Genomic DNA, 24794 nt, shown 5'->3' with positions numbered 1-24794 from the left:
CTCCAGCGTGGGACAGGGCAGGCAGCCTCTGGCTGTGTGCCTCCACCAAGTCCTCGCTGAGCGGCGGCGAAGGTGGGATGCCACGCTAGCGAGGGCAGCGTGTGCTGTTCGTGGGGATGATGGAGGGGCTGAAAACAGAGCGCAGCCCGTGTTCCAGGATGGTCCTGGAGTAAAGGTGAGGTGCTGGTTTGCTGCCCCAGGGAGAGGAGAGTGTGTGTGCTGCAGGAACTGCAGTGTTCCGCTATTGCTAGGGGGAACATGTGCTAGCTTTACTTGCTCAGACTCTTCCTGATGTGACTTCGCATCATGTATTTTGAGCAGCTTCCCGAGCAGAGGACACACAGCAGCATTGTTCAGTCCAGCTAGTGAGACAGTCAAATTTTGTGTTCAAATCCTGTCTGAACAGCTGTTAGTTTTTTCAATGAATTTGACCAAATGTTGATGAAGTGTGAAAGCGGCAACTGCAAAAGGCTGGGGGGAGGAAAGCAGGGGAGCTAGAAGAGAATGGAGGCAAACATAATTGCTTTATCTAGCAAACCCTGAGCAGGTCGATAAAAATGCGAGGGGAACTGAGCTTGCTCTCTGACAACAGATAGGCTGGGCAAAAAGTTGTGCAACCCCTCAAAACTTGTGGCGGTGCAATAATTGGGTGAGGAAACTGCCTGGGATTGCAGGTTAAAAAAAACCACCTGAGGAATCCTGTTGGGTCTTCACGGACCACCAGTTTGTTCGTTTTGGTGGCGGGTGGGTTTCAGTCTCTTCCATGTCACCAGCCCTTAGGGAAGCACAGCCAGGAGCAGCGTGACACTGCTGGGAGATTGAATCAGTGATATGGTCTCTACAGCCTGCTGGAGGCTGTTTGAGGGTGTGTGGTGTGGGAGTGCGACCAGGCCCCCTCCCCCTCTGGATAAGAAGGAAGGAAAATGAAGTCTGATAAGATTTTTTTTTTTTTTTTTTTTTTTTTTGTACTGTCAGCAAATTTTTTCCTTCTGGATTGTTTATTGGTAGCCAAGGTTATATTAATGCACTGGAAATATGAAACTCCTCAAACAGGAAGAGAATGGTTGAAATATCTTACAGATGCTTTTCTTAGGAAATAACAGATGCGCGAGAGCACTGGAGGCTTGGGGGTTGTTTTTTTTTTTTTGGTCTGTCTCTGTTGCTAAGGCTGTGTGAGTGGACTGTAATTTTGTCGTTCTGATACAGCTGAGATTTATGTCAATAGAGGTTACAGAATCATCAAATAATTTAGATTGGAAGGGAATTCTGGAGGACATCTTGTTCACCCTCCTTTCAGAGCAAGACCAACTTCAAAGGTGGATCAGACTGCCGAGAGCTTTGTCGGATGCAGTTTTCTTTATCTCTGAGGATGGATTTTCCACCACCACCTCTCCAGACTCCTGTGGCGGGGCTTGTGCCAGCTGAAGTCGTCCCTTAAATAAAAGGCATAGGAAAATGAGGAGAGAACAAGGTTCAGTGGTTCACCAGTGACGTCTGGCAGAGAGAAGGGGATAGTGCAGTGGGTGTGCGTTGCTTCACAGCCTTGAATATGATTAAAAAGCCCAGCTGGGTTGAAACCTGCTAAACATTGGGTTGAAAGTGGTAGAGATCTCCTGTGGTACACCAGCAGAGGAGTCTTGCTTCTATTCTAGTGAGCTGACATACACTTTCTTGCTGGCTCTTCTCTTCCCTTCACGTACCACCGATGTTTTTCCCCTGTACGCTCCTTTTCCTTGCACTGTATTTCCGTGTCTTGCTTTCTGTTTTGTCTGGTTGTGCAAACTAATGGAAGTGGCGCTACTGCTTTTGAAGAGCGCATGTTGCTTGTTCTGCCTGTTGCGTTGCAATCCCCCAAAACTTCTTTTGCAGTCCGGAGTTTTTTAAAAGTCAGAATAGCAGCGGTGCATGAGCTGTGATAAGGGATCAGTCTGGTTTTGGTACTGTCAGCAATATGTGGGAAAAGGTGATAGCCCATACAGCTCACCTGGATTTCAAGAGGGCATGCGATAGGGGTTTGGATATAAAGATGTTCCTTTCTTGTCCTCCCTCCTACCCCCAAATCTGTGCAACTATGGATGTAAGAGAATGGTGGTTGTGTGAAAGGAATGGCTGGTTGGAAGGTGGGAAAGAAGCGAGATGCTAGTGAGTGGCTCGTTTGCATGGTCCAGGGAGGGCAGCCCTGCGTGGGGCTTCTGCTGCCCAGCATTTTATTTCTAAATGATCTCAATGCATGGCAAACACTGAAGAGGGGTACTGAATTTCTGAGAATAGCAAACTCTGGTGTCTAGAGCTATTTCGGGTTTCCCAGGGAGCCCAGCGCATCCTCATTATGGGGGTGGCAGACGTGGCATAGGGCTTCTGGGAAACCCATGCCTTTTGATGCCAAGTGGGATGTCCTTGGACCTAAAATGGCACTAAATGCCTGAATTTAGGGAACTGAATGTTATTGGAAATGGCTGCAGGCTGAAATAATGGTTGCAGTTCAGTGTGGGGTGATGCAGATGAAGAACAGTGGTCCGGGATTTACGTATGTATTTGCAGGAGGAGGGAAATGGGCAGTTATGTGCAGCAGTGACCAAAAGGCAAATAAGATATGAAGGTTTTGGAAAGTAATGAAGAACAGAAGTCACTGCAAAAATCCCTGGTGTGCTCACATCTTGAAAACTGTAGCTCTGGTCCCTGCAGCTCTGAAAGGACGTTTTAGAAATGCAGGAGGTAGAGGGAAGGGTGGTGATGGTGATCAGAAAGGTGGATGTGTTTCTAAGGCATGACTGAATAGGCTAGGATGCTCCTGCTTGTGGAAGAGGTGACTGAGCAGGCTATGACAGAGGTCTGTAAATCTGGGGGATGTGGAAAACTTTGTCTCCTACAGGACAAGACTTAGGGGATAGTACACGAAACGGGCAAGTGAAGAGGGCTTGGCTCTTTGTGCAGCTAGAGAAAGTCTTTGCTATAGGAGGACACTGGATGCTCTAAGTTTACGTAGATCCACAAACCCCCTGCTTTAGGCTGTGATGGATGCTTGTCACTGAATATTGTCTGCTACAGCTGAGCTAACGGTTGCTGGATGCTGGAGCAGTAGTGCTAACAGTCGGTGGTGACAGTTAGAGGTGTGAGGGAACCTCTTGGAAGCAAATGGGTGGTCTGAGTGTGATCAGCAGTGCAGGTCCCCTGTGGGGAAGGCTGCAAGCGTCTCTGAAAGCGTTTGATACTTCCCTTGATAAGTCTCTCTGGTTCTGTGAGGTCTGTAGAGAGCAGATCTGGAGCTGATCAAAGAGATTTGATTCTGTGGTTGAAATTTCTAGCCAAGGACGGGGGGAGAAGTCGTTGTTTCTGAAGCACCAAGACATTTCTGCAGCCAGTTCAAAGCACAAATGCTGCGGAACGGTTCTCTGCGTGGGGATGTGCAGATAGGGTGCTGAGCGAGTTACTGCACCGTGATGGGCAGAGGGTTTGTATGCCAGGAACGTAGCCTGGGTGACGGCTTGCCATGAAATACGTTGTGTCCTTGGAGAGCTGGGCTTCCAGGGTCAATGCAGTTGTGTCATTAGATATCACCGTTCCCCACGCAGTTACTGCTAAACCCAGGATGCAGAGCAGGGGTGAGGTGATCTGATAAATGTGACTGTGATTGCAAACTTCTTGAGTGGCTCCAGGTGGCTGGGGGCATGCCATGGCTACCGTGGATCATCTGGCTTCGCTTTGGGCTTCTGGGTTTGCGTCAGTACTTCAGGGTTGGTTTCAGGTCCAGTGTCAGCTCGTCTGCCTGCTGGGAGCAGAGCTGGAGACTGGAATACACGTGCTGCAGGCCGTTGTGTGGCCAGCTGAGCTGGCCAGGAGGCTGATGTGCCGGCTTCTCTCGGGTGTTGTGGTGCTCATCAACACGACTTCCAGATTTTACTGACCTAGTGCTCCTGGGCACCTCCACACTCTCCTGAGGCTGATTTCTTGCTGCTTTGGGCTCTTGCAGCGTGCCTGGCACATTCTGCCAGGTGCTGCTTGCTGTGCATGTGCCCTTCTGGGGCTTGGTGGGATTCAGACCCCATTCTCCAATGTGGCTGTATCGTTCTGCCTGTTCTGACCGTGATTTCATTCTGTTTGTCTGCCTCTTTAGTGATGGTCCCATCTGTCGAATCTGTCATGAAGGTGGAAATGGGGAGGGACTGCTTTCCCCGTGTGACTGCACAGGAACACTGGGCACCGTGCACAAGAGCTGCCTGGAAAAATGGTTATCCTCCTCCAACACAAGTTACTGTGAGCTCTGCCACACAGAATTTGTTGTAGAGAGAAGACCGAGACCTTTGACAGAGGTACCGCTTTCTTCCTGCTTCACTTTTATTTCCTTATCATTTGAGAGAAAATGACTGATTTGCCCTGCTGTCCTTGTGGTTCTTGCTGTCTCCGTCTCCTCGCAGTACCTTAGCCCTCACAAAGAACAATTTTGTTTAGAGAGATCAAGTCTCATGCGGTGGCAATGTTTGGGGTAGCTCCTGCCTGTGAACTCTCCACGTGCTACCTACCAGCGGCAGGCTGTAGGGCTACGGAAAACATTGCACTTGTAGATCTACTTTAATGCCTGAGCATGGAAATGCGGAGGTCACCACGTGACTCACCGAAATATGAAGCTCTCAGAAGTAGTCTTTTTTTTTCTTTTTTTTTTTTTTTCCTCTGTTAGTTTTAATCTAATCCCACAGTGTTGCATTAGTTCAGCTCTCTTGCCTGTAACTTCTTTGTCGTGTTCTGCTCTGAAAAGTGAGATGTGGTGATTGCTGATATTGGTCAATAAAAGACTCATCCTCCCTTGCCGAATATTGATGTGTGCTTCAGAGCCTTTAGGTCTTGCTCCTCCCTGCTGAGCTGTGGTGCTCTGTCACTGCCCTGTGTTCCCCCCAGTGACAGGAGAAAGCAGGACATAGCTCAGCCAGCCCTTATGTTCCTCTTGGCGTTGACCATATCGGGACCAGGCTCCTGACGGGTCCATCACCCTCCTAGAACTGGAAGGTACGATCCAGGCTCGGGTTGGTGCGTGGGTTTGGTTTTGATTGTGGTAGTTTTTCTTGTTTTGTTTTTTTTGTGGTTTTTTTTTTTTTTTTAATCACAAAACTCTCTTCATTCCTCTGTTTAGGCAGTCTGCTGTGATCACATTTCAGGCTTCCTTTGGCCCCCAGGGCTTATAGCAGCTGCCTGTAATGATGCCCTTTACATGTGGGGAACAAGGGCAGCTTGGACCAGGCCATCTTCTGACCTCAGAATTCAAATGTACATCCCCAAAGAGGCATAAGTAAATCAGTGAGCTACAGTACAAAAGGCTGTAATGGTTTGTTTTAGAAGACGGTTTAATCTGTCTAAATATAGAATCATTTAGGTTGGAAAAGACCTTTGAGATCACCGAGTCCAACCGTTAACCCAGGACTCCACTACTAAACAATGACCCTAAGCATCGCATCTAGCGTTTGAGTTTGGTGGGGTTTTTTTTAACACCTCCAGGGATGGTGATTCCACATGCATGGGCAGCCTGCTCCAGTGCTTGACCACCCTTTTGGTGAAGAAATTTTTCCTAATATGCAATCTGAACCTCTCCTGCTGTAACTTGAGGCCATTTCCTCTTGTCCCGTTGCTTGTTATCTGGGAGAAGAGACTGACCTCCACCTGCTTACAACCTCCTTTCAGGTGGTTCTAGAGAGCGATAAGGTCCCCCTGAGCTGCCTCCTCTCCAGGATAAACAACCCCAGTTCCCTCAGCTGCCTCCTCGTGAGACTTGTGCTCTAGACCCTTCCCCAAACGTGTGAGTTGTGTTGGCAGGTGAGCAGGCGACGTTGATATGACTGGTGGTGCTGCAGGACCATATAGGAGGGTGTCGCTGGGCACACCTGAGGTCCAACCTGGAAGATCAAAGCAAGGTCCTGCAGCCCTTGCTGCCACACCGCAGCCACACCATGTGAAACTGGGGGTGGGCTCTTCCCTGTGTCACCTTGTTGCTAGGTTGGGTTTGGGTGCTCATTCAACACAATGTTCAACTGCAGAGAAGCATCAGCCTGCCCGAGGAGATTTACAATTAACAATTTTGGGACCCCCCTGGTCCTGCAGCCATCAGCGGTGAGAGAAGCAGTAAAGCATCACCTGGAGCCACCACTGCAAATACTCCCCTTCTCCATGCGCACCCTGTCCCTGCAGGGTGTTTCATCATGTGCCTCCCTGGCTGTGTTTGAACTGTGGCGTGTAGCTCTGGGTTTTGTTTCAAAACTTACTTTTCCTGTTGACAGCGTTTCAAACTGATGCAAAGCAGTGCTGCTGCTGCTGCGCTGTCGTCAGCGGGGCTGCAGAACGGGGTCTCTTAGCTGATGCTCAACAACAGGCTCCTGTAACCTGCCAGCTATCAGAAGCTTGTCAGTGCCTGCTACCACAAGCGTATATGTGGGGAGGCAGGGGTTAATTCTGGTTTGTAGCTGTCGCTACTCTTGTCTGCTCTCTCCTTCCCCTTGCTCCATCACTTAGATTCGCTGAGTCACAGTTGGAATTCCAAGTTGCTTTTCCCACCTCTTTCCATTCCCATCAGTTCTAGAGGTTGTTCCCTTTCCCTTCCCACCTTCCTCTGGAAATGACGCCTGCCCCCTCCTCCCCCCAGTCCTCATCTCTCCTTCCCACGCTCCCGTCACCTTTGGGTGCCCAGCAAGCCTCGGAGGCGAAAATAGCCCCTCAACTGGGGAAACGTTCAAGCTTCGGTTTGCAAAATTGGTATTCAGGTTTTGTGATTGTTTAATTTACAACTGACTGGCATTGACTTGATGGCCCCGGATGGGAGAGATCTTCAGGCTGCAGCGCTAAACCAAACCGTGTATTTAGCGAAGCGATCTGTAGAAGAGCATTACGTCAGGGGTTAGTGCTGGCTGAGTCTTACCGCTTTTCTCCCTGCTGCTAAAACATGTAAAATGGCTCTTTGACCGAGAACTCTCAAATGGCTGGTTGAGGCTTAAAATATTTGGAGAGGGCTGTGTCTTGGCTTTGAGGCAAGCCCAGTAACAGCGAGCTTGCTAGGTCTTACGTGGGCCAAAATTTTGAGTGCAGGTTTTGGATGTTTTAGCTTAAGAGCTAGTAGAGGATTCGTGCCCAGAAACAAACATGTGGAAGTGCGTTTAGCTGTAGTTCGCAGATGCTGTAGCACCTCGTAACAAGTACAGGCTTAGAAAATTGTGTACTTGAATGAAAGCTCCAAGACCAGTGGGTACTGGGAGAGTTTCTGCTCTGATGCTGACGTCTGTGCTTCCAGCAGGCAAGAGGAGCTCGCTAGGACAGCATGGCGGGGAAGGCTTGACTCTTCTGTGTGATTTCTTGTCTGTACTCTGAGGTCTGTTAGTGAACAGCCTGGGACAATCAAATTTTAATTCCTTTTGAAATCTGTGAAGAGCTCCTCTGAACTGGAGCCGGTAAGGATATGGTGACCAGCAAGCAATCCGTGAGTGTTGAGAGGTGGTGGGTGGGCAACATTGTGACCCCCAAACGCAAAAAATCCCTCTCTTGAAAACACAGTGGCATAGATCCCTCAAGCCCTTACTGATAGCTGTCAAAGGCTTTGGGGGTGTGAATTATTTGTGACTTCTCATGTTTGGGGACTGTCTGTGAGCACAGTGAAGATGATCTGCCCTGTTCTGGTGTCTCCTGTGTCTGCTGGGGGAACAGCTTGCATGAAGTGCCCTTAGTGCCTGGTGAGTTTGGAGGCTGGTGAGCACTTGGTGGAAAAATTGCCAGTTAGATCACCCGTGAGAGTGATCCCTGCTGTAGAGCAGAATAACGTACAGCTCGCCATCATCGTACAGCCCTGGAGCGGTTCCCTTGCCTGCAGTTCCTTGGCAGCAAGCTTTTTCCCTGGCTTGAGGAGCAGCCTGCGGGCTGGTTTAATAAATCCCATGGCAGCAGCCTGCTCTTGCTCTTTCCCAGGAGCCAGCAGCACTTCCCCACCACATGATGGAGTGTCCTGAGTCCCGTACAGGCTGTGCTGAGCAGTCACGCCGGTGTGCCAGGGCTCTGCGATGCTGGTGCGCCAGGGCTCCGTACAGCACGGTTCAGCTGATGGGCACAGGCGCTGCGTGCCTGGCACATCGTGAGTGGGGGGCTCCTGCTGGACCCCAATGGCTGGAAGGACTCGCCTGTTCTTGTTGTGCTGCTTCCATGCTGTAAAATGCCCTGATCCCTGCCTGGAGCCTGGGGAAAACATCCTGGAGTTGTTTCTTATTTTTTCTTGGGTGTTGTTTACAACCCCTCTGAGCTTCTGCCCCACCAAAATCCGTGCCTGTCAGGAGTGGTGACGGCGAGCGTGCTGTGCCGTGTGAGGTTTCTTTGGGCCTTTTGTTCGCGTAGAGGCCAATTTACGGAACTTGTCCACTTTCAGCAGCGCACCTGCTGTTAGGAGAGGCTCTGCGCTGAGCACAGAGCCCTTCGGAAAGGGCTGTTAACAGCTTTGCCAGCTTGCCGGCACTTTCCATTAATACGCTCCGTCTGCGGTCTGCTGTAATCTCATCCCCACACCAGACTGGGCCAAAACTCTTCACCAAATACTTCTGGCAAGTGTAATTCCTAAGTTGTTCATCTGTTTCTGAGACGAGGGCTCAGGAAGGCGGCTGCTTAGTCATTTTAAAATGACACGTTTCCCTTTAGCCGCCTTATCTGAGAAATTTGCTGCTCCTTTGTTGCAGGGAGTGGTGGGGAGCGTTTTGAAACTTGGGGGAAGTGATGCTCGTGGGTGAGTGCGCTCTTTAGCAGCTCCGATAAAGATCTGCTGTTCACCAAGTAGAACTGGGAAGTCAAATTAGAGATTAGTGACGGCGAGCAGAGGAGGATAAATGGGATGGAGGCTAGGACTGGGAGCAGCGCAGGAGCATGCTTTGTGGCAGTGGTGTTGGTGAAAGGATCTGTGCCAAGTGTAAAAAGCTGTCCAGGCATCCTGGCTCTCTCCTGCTGTCACATGGCCACTGACACCCATCAGAGAATTAGGTGACAACGCTACCTGTTGATGTTGGTCCTCACAGGAGAAAGCAGCTGACTCTTGCTGTTTGCTCTACTGTGTCCGACCTTTCCAGCCTGGAGAAGCTGAGAGCTGCTTGTTACAGCTGCGGTGGTCACTGGTCAACACAGCAGAGGTGGTCACTGGTCAGCACAGCTGGTCTCTGCGGGAATGGGCCACCAGCCCCATGAAAAACTCGCTCTGCCATGTGTGCTTGCAAAGCTTTCAGAAGGAGAGAGGCTGAGCTGCCTGCGGGCTAGAGGAGGTGTTTTGGTAAGCTCCATGGGCAAGTTGAAATGCTTCTGTGGAAGCTGCAGAAAGTTCTTCGAAGTCAGGGGATGCCACAACAAAATTGTCTTATTTTTTACTTCAGTCCTCTTGGATATCCACGTTACAGTGTGGACTTTCTGTGGTCACAGCCCGTGTTTTCCAGGATCAGTGCACAGGGGAAAGATGCTCACTAGCTAACTTTGTTTATCCCTCTGTGTTGTGTGGCTGTGTGCTTTTCTATCCCCGCTCACAAGTCAAAATTACTCGTGTCCCCATGGGCTGCTTTGGGGTACTTATTGCTGTGATATCTGAGCGCTTCACAAACAGTAATTTAATTTTGCAGTCTCCTTCAGGGAGGGAAGACGGCAACCTTGCTCAGCATGGATTAAAGACCATTTTTAAGTAGAACTGGATTTTTATTTTCTTTAAGCACCCATTTATTTATGTTGTGGTCTGTTCAATGTGAAAAATAGTAACAGTGTTCGCTGCCAGTGTGGCTGATCTCTGAACTGGGAGTGGGGGACTTGTCTGAGCCTGGAGCCAGCAGGGAGGATATCTCCTGCAGTTCAGCCTAGTTTGGTTATTTTTTAACTAAGAAGCTGGTTGAAAGCTGAAAAAAACACATGAAAGGCTTTTGTTAACTGTTAGGCTGTGAGGTTGATGGGCTGAGCGCTTTTTTGGGGATGTTTTGAACAGCAGGTGAAGGTGGAGAGTTGAACTGCAGCCCCAGGCGCCTGGGGAGGGTCTGTAAGTAGAGGGGTGGGATGCTGCCACGCTGGTGGCTGTGCTGTGAAAGGACAAAGCGGCTTCTCCTTGGTTCCCTGAAGTGGTCTCCGGCACAAGAGGGCTGTGGAGTGGGGCTCTTGAGCAAGGAGCGTGTTCCCAGCAGAGAATGGGATGGCCAAGCCTTGGAGAGGGATGGTTGCCCGGTACTTGACTTTCCTACACCAGTGTTAGTTTAACATGCATCCATAGTTTTACAGGGAAGTGATCTGAATCCACAAGACACTACCCAGCATGGCTGGCACAGTCAGAAAGTGCAAAACACGTTTCTGTGGTACCTGGAAGACTTCAGCAGTAGATACTTAGATCATATGTTCAAACCGTAAGTTGCAGTGTGTACAGCTTTCCTGGAACAGGTAGTTTCTTCTTTGTTCCAATATCGTTACATGCAGAAAACGCACAGTTACTGCCTAGGATTCATCTTCAGGAACAATCGGTGTCTTTGCTGTCCAGGGCCACTGTAGAAGGAGCACAGGCCTTTGGAAACGAAGCATTGCTTCAGTCTAGACAGCTCTTTCTCCCAGGTCACACCATCCTCTAGGCAGGGTTGGGTTTATTTGCCCTGACATTTTACACCTTACATTTGCCTCAGCCGGACTTTGTTCTTTAGGGTCCTATAGTCTCCGGAGAGAAGGAAATGCCTCTTGTGATTAATTCATTCCTGCTGCCTTAGAAACCTAAGTTAGGATGGGCCAGCTTGTCTGGAGGCACCTGCCACATTCTGGCTGGTGGAGAACCCAGGTCGGTGCTGCAGGCACCTCATTGAGCCTGAATGTCCCCACTCTTATGTTCTCCCTTCAGTGTAAACTCCTTTCTTTGGTCTGCAGCTAAATCAATTGCAAACCTGTTTTCCCTTAAAGTTCTCTCCCTGCCGAAGCCCCTTTGTCCTCTAGGATTTCAGGCAAAACTGCATGGATTGAGCCATTTGGCACCGCACCAGTGTGCTGTGTATTTCTAGAAGCATTGCCAAAGGTGATGCTGTGGCCGTGTTTCTACAGCCACAAACACGGGTGGCCCATCGGTATGGCTCCCGGTCTTCTCCGTGGCTGCAGCCCACTGCCCACAAAGGGAGGAGGGGGTACGGGCTGGGCTGGATTTTGTGTACCCGAGCCTGCTTCAGCCCGTTTGCCCTTTCTGAGGTTGCTAGCAAAAGTGGTTTCTTTCTGTGGCTGCCTTGTTTTGTGTATTTTCCCCTGGCATTGACCTTCTCACTTTTTTTCAATTCATCAACCACTTTTTAAAGTGTCCTAGCTTTAACCTATTCTTAATTTTGTCCCCTCTGGGTGTTTCTAAATGAGCTTAAGAGAAACACCGCCTCTGACCCCAGAGACCCCCATCTCAGGCCATCTGCCCTTGCTGCAGGTCAGCTTTGGTTCCCCACCTCCTTTGGCCCGCACTGCCTGTCGGCCCGGTGCAATCCTGGCTTGGGCAATCGGTGCTGCCGGTCTGTGCCAACAGCTGAGGTCTCTGTGGGGAAACATCCCAGGCTGGCAGCTCGGGCAGGTGACAGAGCAGCAGCTGTTTTAACCCCAGCAAAACATGGGTCCATGTCAAAGAGGAAGGATGTGTTCTCATCCACACATGGTGTAAATCCTAGGGAGAGGTACCCAGGGTTTACAGGACTCCGCTCGGAGAGTGGGCATGAATTTCTGGGGCTGAAGCCAAGGCTTTGCTAAAATAACCAGAATGTCAAAAGCCAACATGGTACAAGCTAAAGGGTATTACGCATGACTTGTTCGTAATGCTTCTCTAAGCGTTTAATACTTTTGCTAAAGCAGAACTCATTTGAGACAGCTTGCTAATTCCAAAAAATATTTCTCTTGTGAATCAGTCACCACTGCAGTAGTTTAGCTTCACCCTTTTCTTCTCGTATTTTTGTCCTTGCAAGCAGCTCTTATGATGGAGCCCCAAGAAAATTCTGCTTCCGTGTCTTCAGTGCTGGTGCTTTCCTGCAATACGTGCATTAACATTCTTTATTTAATAATGGCAGCTTCAGTAATATCTGCATGTCCCTATGCCTTCTGCAAAACAGCTCCTTCCGAGGGTATTATATAGTACAGGAGACCGCCAGGTTTTTGCTCCTGCTGTTTGTATTTCTATTTTATTATGCATTTTTGATTAAAAGATCCTTATTTTTCACTGACTGCTAATATTTTGGTTACCTTAAACTGGATATTTTATCTAGGTCAGTGAATTCTTTTTTTGTCTCTAAGGAAAGCACAACATCTGAACACAACTGTCACCCGCAACAAAGCACCTTTGAAAATCTCAGAGGTGTTTGCTTGGCTGTTTGGGTCACGCTGGAGTATGGGACGCCTCCCGTGGGTCTGCCACGTGCAGCCTTTCTGCTGTCTCCCTAGTCTCCTGCACCTCTGCAGTCATGGGGAGGGCTGCTGGGATGTCTTTGGTACAAGCAAAGCGAGGTTTGCAGGGGGCAATGGTGATAATCTCATGAGTCCTGCTTCTGCTATTAGTGAAAGAAACCTTTCCTCTGGGTGCAACGCCCAGTGCAGTGATCGCTGCCCCTCCTCCAGTTCAGAGAACTGAGATGTGACATAAACTGTCCCCCACCCTTACTCCAGTGTTATCTTCCTCGCAGACAGACTTTTTTTCTTTGCTTTCCTTGAATTCTTCTGCTGAACTCACTGCACCATTCTGTGTCTTGTCTGTGCTCCTCTACCCTCTTCCCCAGCTTGTCTTTCTCCGTGCAAACCTGCAAGACTCCTCAGTCAGTGCAAAACAAACTACTCTTGGCTCTAGCTGAGTCTCATTCCTCTCTTTCTTTCTCTCTTCGCTTCCATCTGCTGTCTGGAGATGCTCTTCTCAGATCCCACCCTAGATCCTCTTGGTATTTCTCTGTGCATCCCTGGCGCTGCTCAGCCAACCTGGAATGGCCTCTTTGGGGCCAAGGCTGGAAATACTTGATCCCTGCGCTCTTGGCACTTGCCCACGCTAGCCTCTTCCTTACATGTCCATCTTCGCTGCTTTGCCCAGCCCCGTCTGAGTCCTGAAGATCTAGAGGACCTGCTACCCGTAGGATTTCTCTGAGGTGCAGCTGCCGGCAGTGCTGTGATGTCATGTTTGTGGGTGGCATTTCCCGTGGTGACACCAAACCACGGAAGCACCTGTTGCTGTATAGCAAAGCGTCCTGGTGACCTGCAGTGCTGCTTGGGTTGGCCCCTCTTCTGTCCACCGTTTCTAGAGCTTCTGCAGCTCTCCTTGAGTCTTGCCCGGTGCTTCCTGGTGGCTGGAGCCAGGCCAAGTGCATCGGGAAGGCTCTCAAGCCTGTACAAGGAGAAGTTCAGCTTGTTGAGGTTTGTGGAGCATCGAGGGCCTGTGGTTGCGCAGTGAGGAAAGGAGGATGAGGAGGGGTGACTTTGCTCTACAGCATTTAACTGCTCTGCTTGCAGGGCTGGGGGCATTTGTGGGTCTTGGCTCTGGGTACTCCACTGGAAAATGTCCCTCCCCACCCTGGTAAAGGAAACAGGACCATGCTGCTGGGGCTGCCCATGGAAGTTGGTGGCCTGCAAAGAGGTTTTGGTGGATGCCCAGAGAAGGGACGTGATGGTCCCTCTTCTGAAGCTGCATTTTTGATTCAGCATGTCTCTCGGGGCAGGGACAGGGCTATGTTATTAAGGTCACGTTATTCTTTCTGGCTAACAAAGCCAGGCACCAGGTCAGCAGCAAAAGGAAAATCAAGAGGTGCCCGAGCAGCCACAGGCTGTTTGGTGGACAGAAGGAGCACAGGATGTTTTGTAACGCGGCTGAATTTACGCAGCCGAATACTCCTGTCATTGCTGCGGCTTGCATCACACCTGGTCAGCTGGTGAGATTGGCAGATCATGGTGGTCCTGAATGGTGCTCACCAGAGCTGGTGGTCCAGCTGTGAGGCTGGGAGAGACCTGAGCACATGCTGGCTGGAGGCTGCTGGTCCCACTGGTGCTGATACCGTGCTGCGCTGGTCCTGCTTGGCATGGGACTGTCGTAGACCAGCACGTGAATGCCGCATGCCATGTGTTTTATGAAACAGGGGCTGATAGCTCACAGCCGTGTATGTTTTGCAACACCAGGTGAGCTGTAAAAGTCAATGACAGCTTACTCTAAAGCACCCATTTATAACCCCCCCGAAAGACTGCGAGGTGCTGAGCGCTGCTGGGACAGTCCCTCGTCAGTTCACTCCCCCTTGGGACCAAGTGGCAGGGTGCAGTCCAGCTCCCAGACATGAGGAGCAGCGGGTGCTGGGATGGGCTGTCTGGGAGACTGCTTTGTTATACTTTGAGCTCTGCTTTTGGCTTCCAGAGGAGCTGATGATGTCCTGGTGTCGTCTTCTGCATGCCTCCTTCCTGCCCTCCATCGCTTGGGCTTCACCCTAGTTTCATGGGCAGCACAAGCACCCAAAGAGCAGATACTCACCATCCCATAGCCCTGCCTTGGGTCCAAGGAATGAGCTCCCTTCCGCAACCCTGCTGATCCCAGAAGAAAGGACATCTGGGAAAGCCTCAGGATCATGCTGGAGGACAAAGAAATGTGGTTGTACCTGGAATAACTTCTGGTCACGCAGGCAGAGAGAGGTGGTTTCCTGCAGGGCGGTCTGGGATCCAGCCCATCGCTGAAGTAGGCAGCAAGCAGCCAGCTCTGCCTCTTTCCCTTTGGTCTCGCACATGATTGTAGCATGGAAGAGGTTGTTTTTGGACTTGGCTTTTGTTGCTTTCCCATGTTTACTTGATAGTTTTCCCTACAAAAATTGTTTAATCTGACTGACCACTTTTTGGATTGTTTGCAAGATTTATTTTAAGTCTCGTATGCACTAATTGCTGCTGTGCCAGAAACCTTCTGCCCTTAGGGTGGCTTATTGTATTCTTTTTTTTTTTTTACTGTGTCAGTACATATTGGCAAAGTAAATCAACTGCTTCAAAAGGAAATTAATTTGCTTCCTGCCTTTACATGTTTGGCTCCCATCTTAGTGAGGAAGAAGGAGTTTCAAAGGTCACGAGGAATATAAATAGAATAAGATGCAGTAAAATACCTATTTGCCTTCGGTCTGTGAGATTCTTATTGTACAAAGGTTAAAAGTGATCTGTGCTGTCCTCTTACAGGGGATGGGGTGCTCTGGGATTGCTGCTAGAGGGAGGTCAGTCCGGTTGGGGTAATTCAGCGTTCGCTGTGTAGCTGGGGCACCTCTGTGCTGGTTGGAGTAGGGAAGGCCAGGCACACGACCAGGGCTTCGGACGATGGAGCTGCCAGCGCACTGTTTGTAGGAGAAGCTTTACTGCGTAGATGAGTTGCTGACCTTCCTCGCTTCCTCTTAGGGCTGCTCAGGACTCCGTGTGTGGTCCTTATCTCCCCCACTCAGCTCATCACCCCTAATCTCCTCTGCAGAGCCGCACAAGGGGTGATTTGTAGGTCTGCCTCCCATCTCCCAGTTCCTCCTGTCCAAACCACAGTTGTGGCTGCTCCAAAATGTCCTTCTGGCTGTCTGGCCATCAAGTTGTGCTCAGAATGGCTTTAAAAATGCTTCTAATTTGTCCTCTGTTGTTCTGGGAGCATTCCTCTGTGCCCAGATCTGTCTGCGCTCTTCAGCTCCTGGCTTGCTCTCTAGCTTCACTTGTTCTTGCTCTGTTTGGGTCTCTCAGATGCTTCAGGTCGCACCTCTAAAATATCTTGCTTATCAGTTCTCCCAGTTGAAATTCCCGGTCAGGCTCTTATCTGTTGCTGCAGCACCCCCTCCTCCGCTCTTGGCCAGCTCAGCACCACATCCGAGGTGTCTGCAGAGCATTCTGCTACCATGGCTCTGGCCAGCCCAGCCACACTGCTGTTCCTCACCCACATTTGCCATGTCCCCCTTCTCTTTCCCATTCCAACAAAAGCTGTCTGCGCTTCTCATCCCCTTGTCACCCCTCTGCTGTGCCTCGCTGTACATCCCTCACGTTAGACACTCTCCACGGTTAAATCTGTGCTAACATGCGTGCACACCCCCGTGCTCCCCTTCTGGGCCAGCGCTTGCTGCTTGTCTTTCTGGCCAGCAACGTCCTCAGGTTACCTGTGCTCTGTTTTGACCGGTGTGGTCTCATTAATTGCTTGCATACCTGCCACCACCCCTTCTGTATTGCTGTTTAAACTGTGGGTTCCCCCGTAAGGAAGGAGCTCTGTGTGTGTGGCTCTCAGGTGGGTCCCTCTTCGTGCTGCTGATTCAAAAACGGGCACCTATGCCGAGTCTGTCAGTAGGACAAGCCTGCCTGGCCCTGCCTGCCTTGGGGTTATTCCCATCCCTGCTCTGACTGTGCTTTTTCGATCACGTTCTCAGATTTCTTTTTTTTTTTTTTTTTTTTTTTTTTTTGAGGGGAAAAAAAAATAATCCTAAATGAGACCAGTCATCCTCGTGTAGGAAAGAAGGAAGGATCCAGCAGCCAAGCGTACAGAACTCCCAATAAAAATGTGCTAGAACAACTCTGGGCATTGCTAGGAACCACAGCTGCTTGCTATCCTAAAAAAGGAAAGGAAGAGCTGGAAATAGCATAATACCAGGAAAACTAGAACAATTGCTGTTGTTGAAGTCAAGTATCTAAAATGAACCCACAGTGGATGCAAGTCGGGACTCGTAAAAGTAGGGAACGTTGCCTGTTGAGGAAAACAACCCTGCAACAGAGCTGCGTTTGTTCTGCGACCTGCTCATTTTTGAGAGCAGCAAGAAAGAAACGCTTGCAAAGCCTCTTGGTAACGTAAAGTGCAGTGACCCCCACTGTGATGGGTCACTTGCTGCCTGGGAGGCAAGAAGGCAAGCCGGGAGGTGGGAAGGAATCCAGCGGAGTCACCTCTGTCCTGCGCCTACCACAGGTCTCTGCTGCCCATAACGTGGGAGCCGGTGGATGGCCACCAGCAGTGGAAAGGTCTTTGGGAGTTTGTGGTCTTGAAGGTGGTGGAGCTTTCAGCAGCTGTGTCTGTGTGAGGGGCTGTGTCCCTTCATCGTCGCTTGTGATCCGCTGAGATCTGGGAGAAAGCAACAGGGGATCTTCCCCCAGCCCGCCGAGCTCTGCGTCTCTCCTCGCCCAACAGTCATGCTGCTTTCTCTTTAGAAATGGTCAAGGGCTTTCTCTGTGAGAAATGTGCAGGTTTGGACACGGGTTGTTCTGTAAAAGAAAATGGGTTTGTGTCACCTTCCCGCGCCGGGCCAGCCCCAGACTGTAGCCCTTGGCTGCTGTCCTGCTTTGTCTGCGCAGGTGCAAGGCTTTCTGCTTGTTACTTGCTTTCTTTTGGCTTTTTTTTTTCCCTCCAGTCTTTGTTGCTGAAGTAATAGGCTTTTTTCCTCTCTGTCATCATCTCGGTGAAAATACTGGGTGCGTGGGTGTTTGCATTCCTCGCTGATGGCCCTGGCGGGGTGCTGGGCTCCCCGGTGAGCAGCACTGCTGCGGCTCACTTGAGCCCTGAGGACAGTGCCGTACCCTTGAGAGCGCTCCTTCTGCTCAGCTGTCTTGCATAGTCTCTCAGGTGGACCCGGGCATTTCAGATTTCATGCAAATCGGGAATGCAGCACCAAAATGCCACAATTCTCCAAAAGGAACCAGAGGGCTGGACTTGGGACAGCTGCCCTTATGGCTTGGGCTGGCCACAGACCCCAATGCCCCAGTTTCCTATAGCCCCTACAGCAGCTGTGGAGTCCTGGAGAAGTTTCTGTTGAAGCTCAGTCTGAGACCTGTCAGATCTTTACTAAGCCAGGCTTTGCTGAGCTGACCTCCCTCTGCTAGCTGCTGCCTGCTCCGTGCGACTCCAGCGAAGAGCCCAGGCAGCTCCTGTGTTTACTCCTGCCTTTCCCTGCATGAATTCTTCAGCTCTCTCTTCTCTTTCCCTCGTTGGTTGTTAAAAACATTCTTGACGCTCTCTAGCTCTATTTTTGTGAGGGTTTATCAGAGTGAAGTGCACGCACCAGGTACGTACAGGCTGCAGAGAGCGCGTCCCGTTTTGCTAAGCACGCTGCGTGCTCCGTGTGCCGCCAACTAATGCCCTTTCTCCCTTCCTTCCTGCAGTGGCTGAAGGATCCTGGTCCCCGCAATGAGAAGAGGACCCTCTTCTGCGACATGGTGTGTTTCCTCTTCATTACTCCCCTGGCGGCGATCTCCGGCTGGCTGTGCCTGCGTGGAGCCCAGGATCACTTGCAGTTCAACAGCCGACTGGAGGCCATTGGACTTATAGCACTAACTATAGCACTTTTCACAATCTACGTCCTTTGGACGCTGGTAGGTGTCTGCTGCCCAGCGCCTTGCTCCTGCTGCAGAGGGAGATGCCCAGCACCTTGCTCCCGCTGCAGAGGGAGATGCCCAGCGCCTTGCTCCTGCTGCAGAGGGAGATGCCCAGCGCCTTGCTCCTGCTGCAGAGGGAGATGCCCAGCACCTTGCTCCCGCTGCAGAGGGAGATGCCCAGCGCCTTGCTCCCGCTGCAGAGGGAGATGCCCAGCGCCTTGCTCCCGCTGCAGAGGGAGATGCCCAGCGCCTTGCTCCCGCTGCAGAGGGAGATGCCCAGCGCCTTGCTCCCGCTGCAGAGGGAGATGCCCAGCGCCTTGCTCCCGCTGCAGAGGGAGATGCCCAGCGCCTTGCTCCCGCTGCAGAGGGAGATGCCCAGCGCCTTGCTCCCGCTGCAGAGGGAGATGCCCAGCGCCTTGCTCCCGCTGCAGAGGGAGATGCAAGTGCTGGCTTGCACCGTGTCAGTGCAGCCAGCTGTTTCTGCCTCCCCTTGTGAGAAAACCTTGGGCTCTTTCTCTTGAACATCCATTTAATTATATTCAAACGGGAGCTGCTCAAGCTGTTGCTGAGAATGAGAAACCACTTCCCGATCCATCTGGATCCAGTGGATTCTAGACTGACACGGGAGCCGTGTTCCCTGGGGTGTCCTGTACCTGCGCGTGGCTGGGAGGGAGGGTCTGGTACTGGGGGCAGGCAGCCCTCCAGCTCTTGTGCCCGTTCCTATTTTTGAGAAGAAACACAAACTTGGTAGCTGGCTGGTTTAGGGGAAAAATAAAATCCGGGAAATATAAAATCTGGGAAATGTTTGACCCCTAAATAATGTGCCCTCATGTTCCTCCATGCTTTGTGCTGCCCGGCACAGGTGTTGGTGCCTGAAGGAGGTGCGGACTGGTGGCTGGGGGATCTCTGTGGCCCACAATTAAAATTACTATGTGATATTTTTAAGATGTCGGTAGCCCAGAAGAGTGTGTGCAAGGAATGCTCTGGCCCTGAGGAGACCTCTGACTTGTCTCTCATACTGGGTGTTTGGACTCCAGCCCTGAGCCGAGGCTGGGTGGCCAGCCTGCCCTGGCCAGAGCTGGAGGTACTGGGATTTGCAGGAACCTGCACTGGGCACTGTCTGGGTGGGGTGTTGAACCGATCTATGCTGGGAAGGCGCTTCCTGCAGCTGCCTCGCTTTGCATCTTTTTGGATACGCTGAATTAGGCGGCCAGGAGCTTGCAGCTTGGCGCCAGTCCAGGAAAGCGAATGGGAATTTGCTGTGTAGCACATCTGTGAGCGCTCCCAGCTGAGAGCCCGGAGGAGCCGCGGTGCTGGGGGGCAGCTCCCTGCCCTGCCGCTCCCCGAGCCCTTGGGGGGGGTCCCTTGGCCCCCTCTCTCCAGGGGTCCTGGGTCAGGGACTTCCCTCTGTTTCCCATTCCGTTCCTTCACGTTCTGTTGCTAGCTGGGTTTCTGGGTTTGGATCTTCATTTCGGCGCTCCCGTTCAAAGCCCGGTGTGTGCTCATGCCCTGCCGAGACCCTTTTTCTAGCTGTTTGCTGGGAAGCGCCGCTTTGGGAAGGGAAGAAGTGCAGTTGCTGGAGGAGAAACAGCGGGACCCCAAAACCTAGCAGCTCTGTGGGCAGTAGAGGGGCCACAGCCTGTTTCCCTGCCACCTCATGCTTTGATCCCTTAGAGTAACAGCTTTTCCTGGGGTTAGGACATTCCTTGCAACTCTCCCACACAGACGCAGGTGCCAGGGGAGGGTGAGCTGGTGCTGCAGCCTTTGCTGGGGGGGGGGATGCCTGCAGCGAGAGCGCTTCATCGGTGCTGCTGACAGAACAGGCAGCAATTGCAGCGCACGGGGAGCTGCTGGGGGAAGTCTCCACTGCTGCATAAGGGTCATTTCTGTAGAAAGCCGAGCTAAAATTGGAAACTTTAAGAGGAAGTGCTTCCGTCTTCTGTGTCCCAGAACTGGTCTGGAGGAGCTGGAAATCTGAAGGAGCTGGACAAATGGGGTGGGGGTGTGTGTATGTATGAAATAATGAGTCCTGACTAAAATGCTCTAGTTCTGCCGTGCTTTACATCTCCTTGAAGAGGGAAGGACGTTAAACGAAGCCCCTTTATTCACGTTTACTGTATGCAGCTGCAGTTCTGTGCTGCCCTGGGCTGTGTGACACAAAGGGCCCTTGCGTGGGTGGGTGGCGATGGCTGTAATCGGTGTGAGCATTTCGAGAGAGGCTGTGGTCAAGGTTGCAGCTCCTTCCTGTGGAGCAGGAGCTTTCCTTGAGGTTTGCAATGTCAGCTCCCCACTCACACGCTATCCCTGAAGGCTGCAAGATGCATTTGCTTCTTGTTTATCAGCAAACAACCTTATTTCCACTCTGTGTCTCTCTACATCAGGAAAAAGGGGAGTGTACACATCAATAAGCTGAATTACTTCAGGGCTGTGGCACAGTTCCATTTTGCATAGCTGATGTCTGAGACCTGTCCAAAAGTAATAGGAATACTGACTTTTCCATGTCAGAGAGAATTTCTGGTACTTCCTACTTGCCAACTAAATGTTTCCTGTACTCCTTGCAAAACGCGAAAGCTTGGTTTTGATATGGCTGACTGGATTCAGTACTTAGTTTTCTTGCTCCCCATTTCTAGGAAAACGAACAGGAGGGAAATATATGCTGGTTTAATTCCTTCTTCAAGGAATTCTAGAAGAGTTTAATTTCAAAGCTAACAAATCGGCAGGAGCTGTGAGGTCACCTGTAGTGTTAATGACTGCAAAAGGAGGCAGCCAGGAGCCCAGCCTGCTGGGGAAGCACAGCTCAAGCTCCCTCTTGCAGGGCTGCTCTGAAACTGCAGGGCCAGCTCCTGTCGGGGGGGCCAGGCTGGGTCCCCTCCAGCCTTTGCACCCTCTCCTGTCTCCCTCCAGGTGGACGAGGCTCCTAGGCCACGGTGTTGTCAGAAAAAAATGAGTCCAGCTGATGCCCTGTTGTTGCAGACCAAGGAGGGAGGGCTTTTGCAAAGGACAGAGAGGATCCACCAGGATCTGGGATGGGGGCGCTTGAGGATTGAGCCTCTTGAGGCTGGTCCTGTTGAGACCCCCTCGTTTTGCCCAGAGAAGGTGCTCCCCTCAGCCCGTGCCTAGGGTGAAGCAGCGAGCTGTGGTTCCCCCCCAGGCTGCTACCCAACCCCCTCGAGCAAACCGTCCCGGTGCTGCCCAGAGCGCCCCGCTGGCTGTGCCGCGCTCAGCCCGCTGCCACCAGGAGTTATTGCTTCCCCCGCGAAGGCTTGGGACGGGGACCACCAACCTGTTGCTGGGGGTGCTGGTGGGTCGGCAGGGGATATGCAGAGAGCATGCAGAGGACGAATGGGTGATGCTGTCTCCCCCCATCCCTCTGCGGCTCCGGTGCTTGCGATGGGGCTGGGATAACCTTGTCCTGTGTTATCGCCCCCAGGTTTCGTTCCGCTACCACTGCCAGCTGTACTCGGAGTGGCGAAGGACCAACCAGAAAGTCCGCTTGATGATCCCAGCCTCGCGGAGCCCGCACCCCGTGCCCCACTCCCTCCTCTCCGCCAAGCTCCTGAAGAAGACTGCGGATGAAACCACCGTCTGAGCCGTCCCTCGGCCACCGTGCCACCTGGCTGCCGGTGCCACCGTGCCACCAGGGCAGCCCTGGGGGGCTGGCAGGAGCGAAGAGGGTCGGGTGGCCCCTCTTGCGCAGGAAACGCGGCGACTGTGGAGGCACCAGGAAACCGTCATCCCACCCGAAGGGGCTTTGCGGTCAGCACGTACTTTATACTTGGCAAACGGACGGATAATCAGCGTCTGTCATGTGAAGCGGCCCAAAAGAGCCAGATGGCAGAATATGCCTGTCTGCAGGGACACTTTCCTATAAATACCATACGTGGAAAATATCTCCCCCCTCTCTCTCTATATATATATCTCTATATATAATATTATTTTTTAATGGCCATGCATATTGTGTTTCAGTCCTTTTGAGTTGATGTTCTAAGCTTCAGTATAGAAGCTGGCAGCCTGATCTCATTCAGAGGTTAAATCTATGCCTTTTCTCCAAATGAGCATATAAAGAACACTTTTCAGTGACCGTTCTTGAAAATCCCCTTCTCCTTTGCACTAAATTGGTTTTGATAATACTGCGGCAGCCTTTCCCGTTACTATCTGGTCTCTTTCGTGGTGTTTCTGTCCTTTCTAGAAAGTTGTGTGTTTTTAATAATTATTATAATGCCAGAAGGAGTAAAATGACATAACGCTGAATGGAGACATTTTGTAAAGTACTGTAATTTTGAGAATTTCAAAATAAGTTTCAAAATGAGAAAATTTTTTCCTGCGCAGACATGATCTCACAAAATGCTTTCCTTGCAGATCCTGGCTCATCCCCAGGACTCGGATGCACTCAGCTCTCGATATGTCTGGCAAAGGTAGATGGAGGATCTGAGGGGGGGAAGCAACGGCTCATACTAGCTAAACCCACCATTGCCTTTTGCTTTTAAAAGATTCAGAAAGGAGTTTTCCTGACCCCAAAAGGTGAGCGTGGGAGGCTGCTTGCTGATGTCCTTTCACCATCTTGAGGCTGGACCTCTTGTAGTATCACTTACACACGTACGTTACGGGACGGGCCGTGCTCCGCAGCCCCTCGGCAGGATGCAGGTGGTCTCGGCTGTCCCTGTGCGCTTTATTTGCACATTCCTTGGCGGCGGCTGGAGGAGCTGCTGTGATTTGGTTCATCCCTGAAAGCGCTGCCTGCCTCTTATGTGTCCTTTAGTGAAACACTCTAATTTGCTGATTCTCAGAAAACAGGCTCTGGGTCCCTTCTCCGCGGGGCTGGCATCCCTCCTCTTCCTTCATCCTCCTGTGTTTCCAGCACATCCAGCTAATGAACCCTTCTGTCTTGGAGCGTCCGATCTACCAAGGGTCTCCCTGAGTTTGGCTTTAGTCTTCGGCTCTACTTGGCCTCCCTGCCCTGCCAGACGATGCCTGTGCTTGGTGCTGCGCTTTCCCGAGCCCTGCGAGTGGGGTGGGTTGTACGGACACGGCCCTGCTGAGCGGTCCGGAGCCGTGTGCCTGGTGTCAGCCTTGGCTCTCCTCCCGCAGTGCTGAGGGCAGGGAGGGAGGCAGCAGCTCCAAGGTGCCTGTGTCCTCGCAGTGGGTGGTGGCAGTCACACACCGTGTCCCTCTGCTCCTTCGCCGAACCCAAGTGGATCGGGCCAGTGCCCTGCTAGGTCAAGACCTTTGATTTCTTGAATTGAAAGCACCTTATGCCATTCTTCCTTCTCTCTAGCTGTAAAGCAGGATGCTTTTTCCCAAGTGTTCCCTGGCCCCCTAGGCTGGAAGACGTTGGTGGTGTGAGCAGTGGGGACCGGTGTCCTGCCTCTCCCTGGGTTGCTCCGGCCCTGGGGTCTGCTGTGTGTCTGCTCTTCTCCTCCATCTCCCATCCCAGGGTTCTGGTGCAACTCGGTGATGCCCCGGCACATCTTGCAGCAGCCTCTCTCTGCCCAGCTGTGGGCCCCCGTGGGTTGGTCCGAGCTGGTCTCGGGTGTGAGTGCGAAGGTCTCATTTGATCTCAGGGTGAGCGTCTTCTGCCACTGCCAGCCTGCGCATCTCTGCTCCCTTCTCTCTGCCAGCCCCCCTGCCTCTCCCCTTCTGCCACGTACCCCCGGGCACCTTCCCTTTTCCCTGTCGTGCAGGGATGACTTGGCCCCTGGGGGCTCACAGTGCAGCCCAGCTGCACTTAATGGTCCCTGCGCAGCATCCTGCATCAAGTCGGCTTGTGCAGGCACTGCCTGCCCCTGCACACCCCTTCCCGTGGCAGTAAGCGCTGCACCGCTGCTCTGTGCCTTGTCCTGGGTGCCCCTTCCTTCAGCCCCTCCCCAGCAAACCCCACGGCACCAGGACATTCCCAGCGAAGAAAAATTTGGGGGTTTAGTTTGACCTTCCCAGCCTTGGAAACTTGGTCTTGCAACTTCCCAGCAAGGAGCTTGGTCTTGCAACGCGTCTAGTTCTGGCAGGTAATGAAGGATGCGCGTTCCCCTAGCAAGGACCTAATGGAGCCAGTGTTTCAAACCCACTCCTGATCCAAATATGCAACTGTGAAAGCCAGAAGTCCCTGGCTGGGGCCAGCGGGGGCCCGGCCCTGTGCTGCTGCGCGGCCGTGGCTTCACCCTCAGCTTCGTTGTCTTTATCGTAGTTGCCAATAATTGGAGTTGTTGCATGTGCCCCTGCAAAACCCAATAGCGACTCTTTGAGTCTTCTCCTCCTTCCCGGAGGAGATGTTCAGCACGTTCCAGTGTCACGGGGAAATGGGCTGTGCAATTATGTAAATAAAAGTGAGACAAACATTGGGCTGTTGTGTGGTTACTGGGGAGGGAAGGGTCCGGGCTGGCTCCCTGATCGCCAGCCCTGTGTGCCCGGGGGTGGCCTTCCTGACCCCCCCCGGCAGAGCTGGCATGAGGTTTCCTGTTTGAGCTGAAGTTGGACAAACCCTGAGGCTTTTCATAATTTCTCTTGTCTGCATG

The 24794-nt window shown here is 51.8% G+C and overlaps 1 protein-coding gene and 1 long non-coding RNA gene across 4 annotated transcripts in view; one reads left to right on the top strand and one right to left on the bottom strand.

Moving 5' to 3' along the window:
• The window catches only part of MARCHF2 (membrane associated ring-CH-type finger 2), a 38169-nt gene extending 13552 nt beyond the window's left edge, over positions 1-24617 (top strand). For all 3 annotated transcript variants that reach the window (XM_080384173.1, XM_080384174.1, XM_080384172.1), the window contains exons 3-5: positions 4115-4310; positions 18073-18282; positions 21716-24617. In XM_080384173.1, the coding sequence (XP_080240299.1) occupies positions 4115-4310; positions 18073-18282; positions 21716-21874 (565 nt within the window). In that variant the 3' untranslated portion in view covers positions 21875-24617. The remainder of the gene's footprint in view (positions 1-4114; positions 4311-18072; positions 18283-21715) is intronic.
• On the bottom strand, positions 12204-16382 carry LOC308062537. Its single transcript, XR_013927611.1, has 2 exons — positions 14465-16382; positions 12204-13336 (listed from the first exon to the last, which is right to left on the bottom strand). It is a non-coding gene; the product is annotated as an uncharacterized lncRNA (long non-coding RNA).
• Positions 24618-24794: the final 177 nt, after the last annotated feature.

This window comes from Falco punctatus, assembly GCF_963210335.1.
Source record: "Falco punctatus genome assembly, chromosome: 4".
Taxonomy (NCBI): domain Eukaryota; kingdom Metazoa; phylum Chordata; class Aves; order Falconiformes; family Falconidae; genus Falco; species Falco punctatus.
Note: the sequence above shows the minus strand (reverse complement) of the source record. Positions and strands in the feature narration are given on the sequence as shown.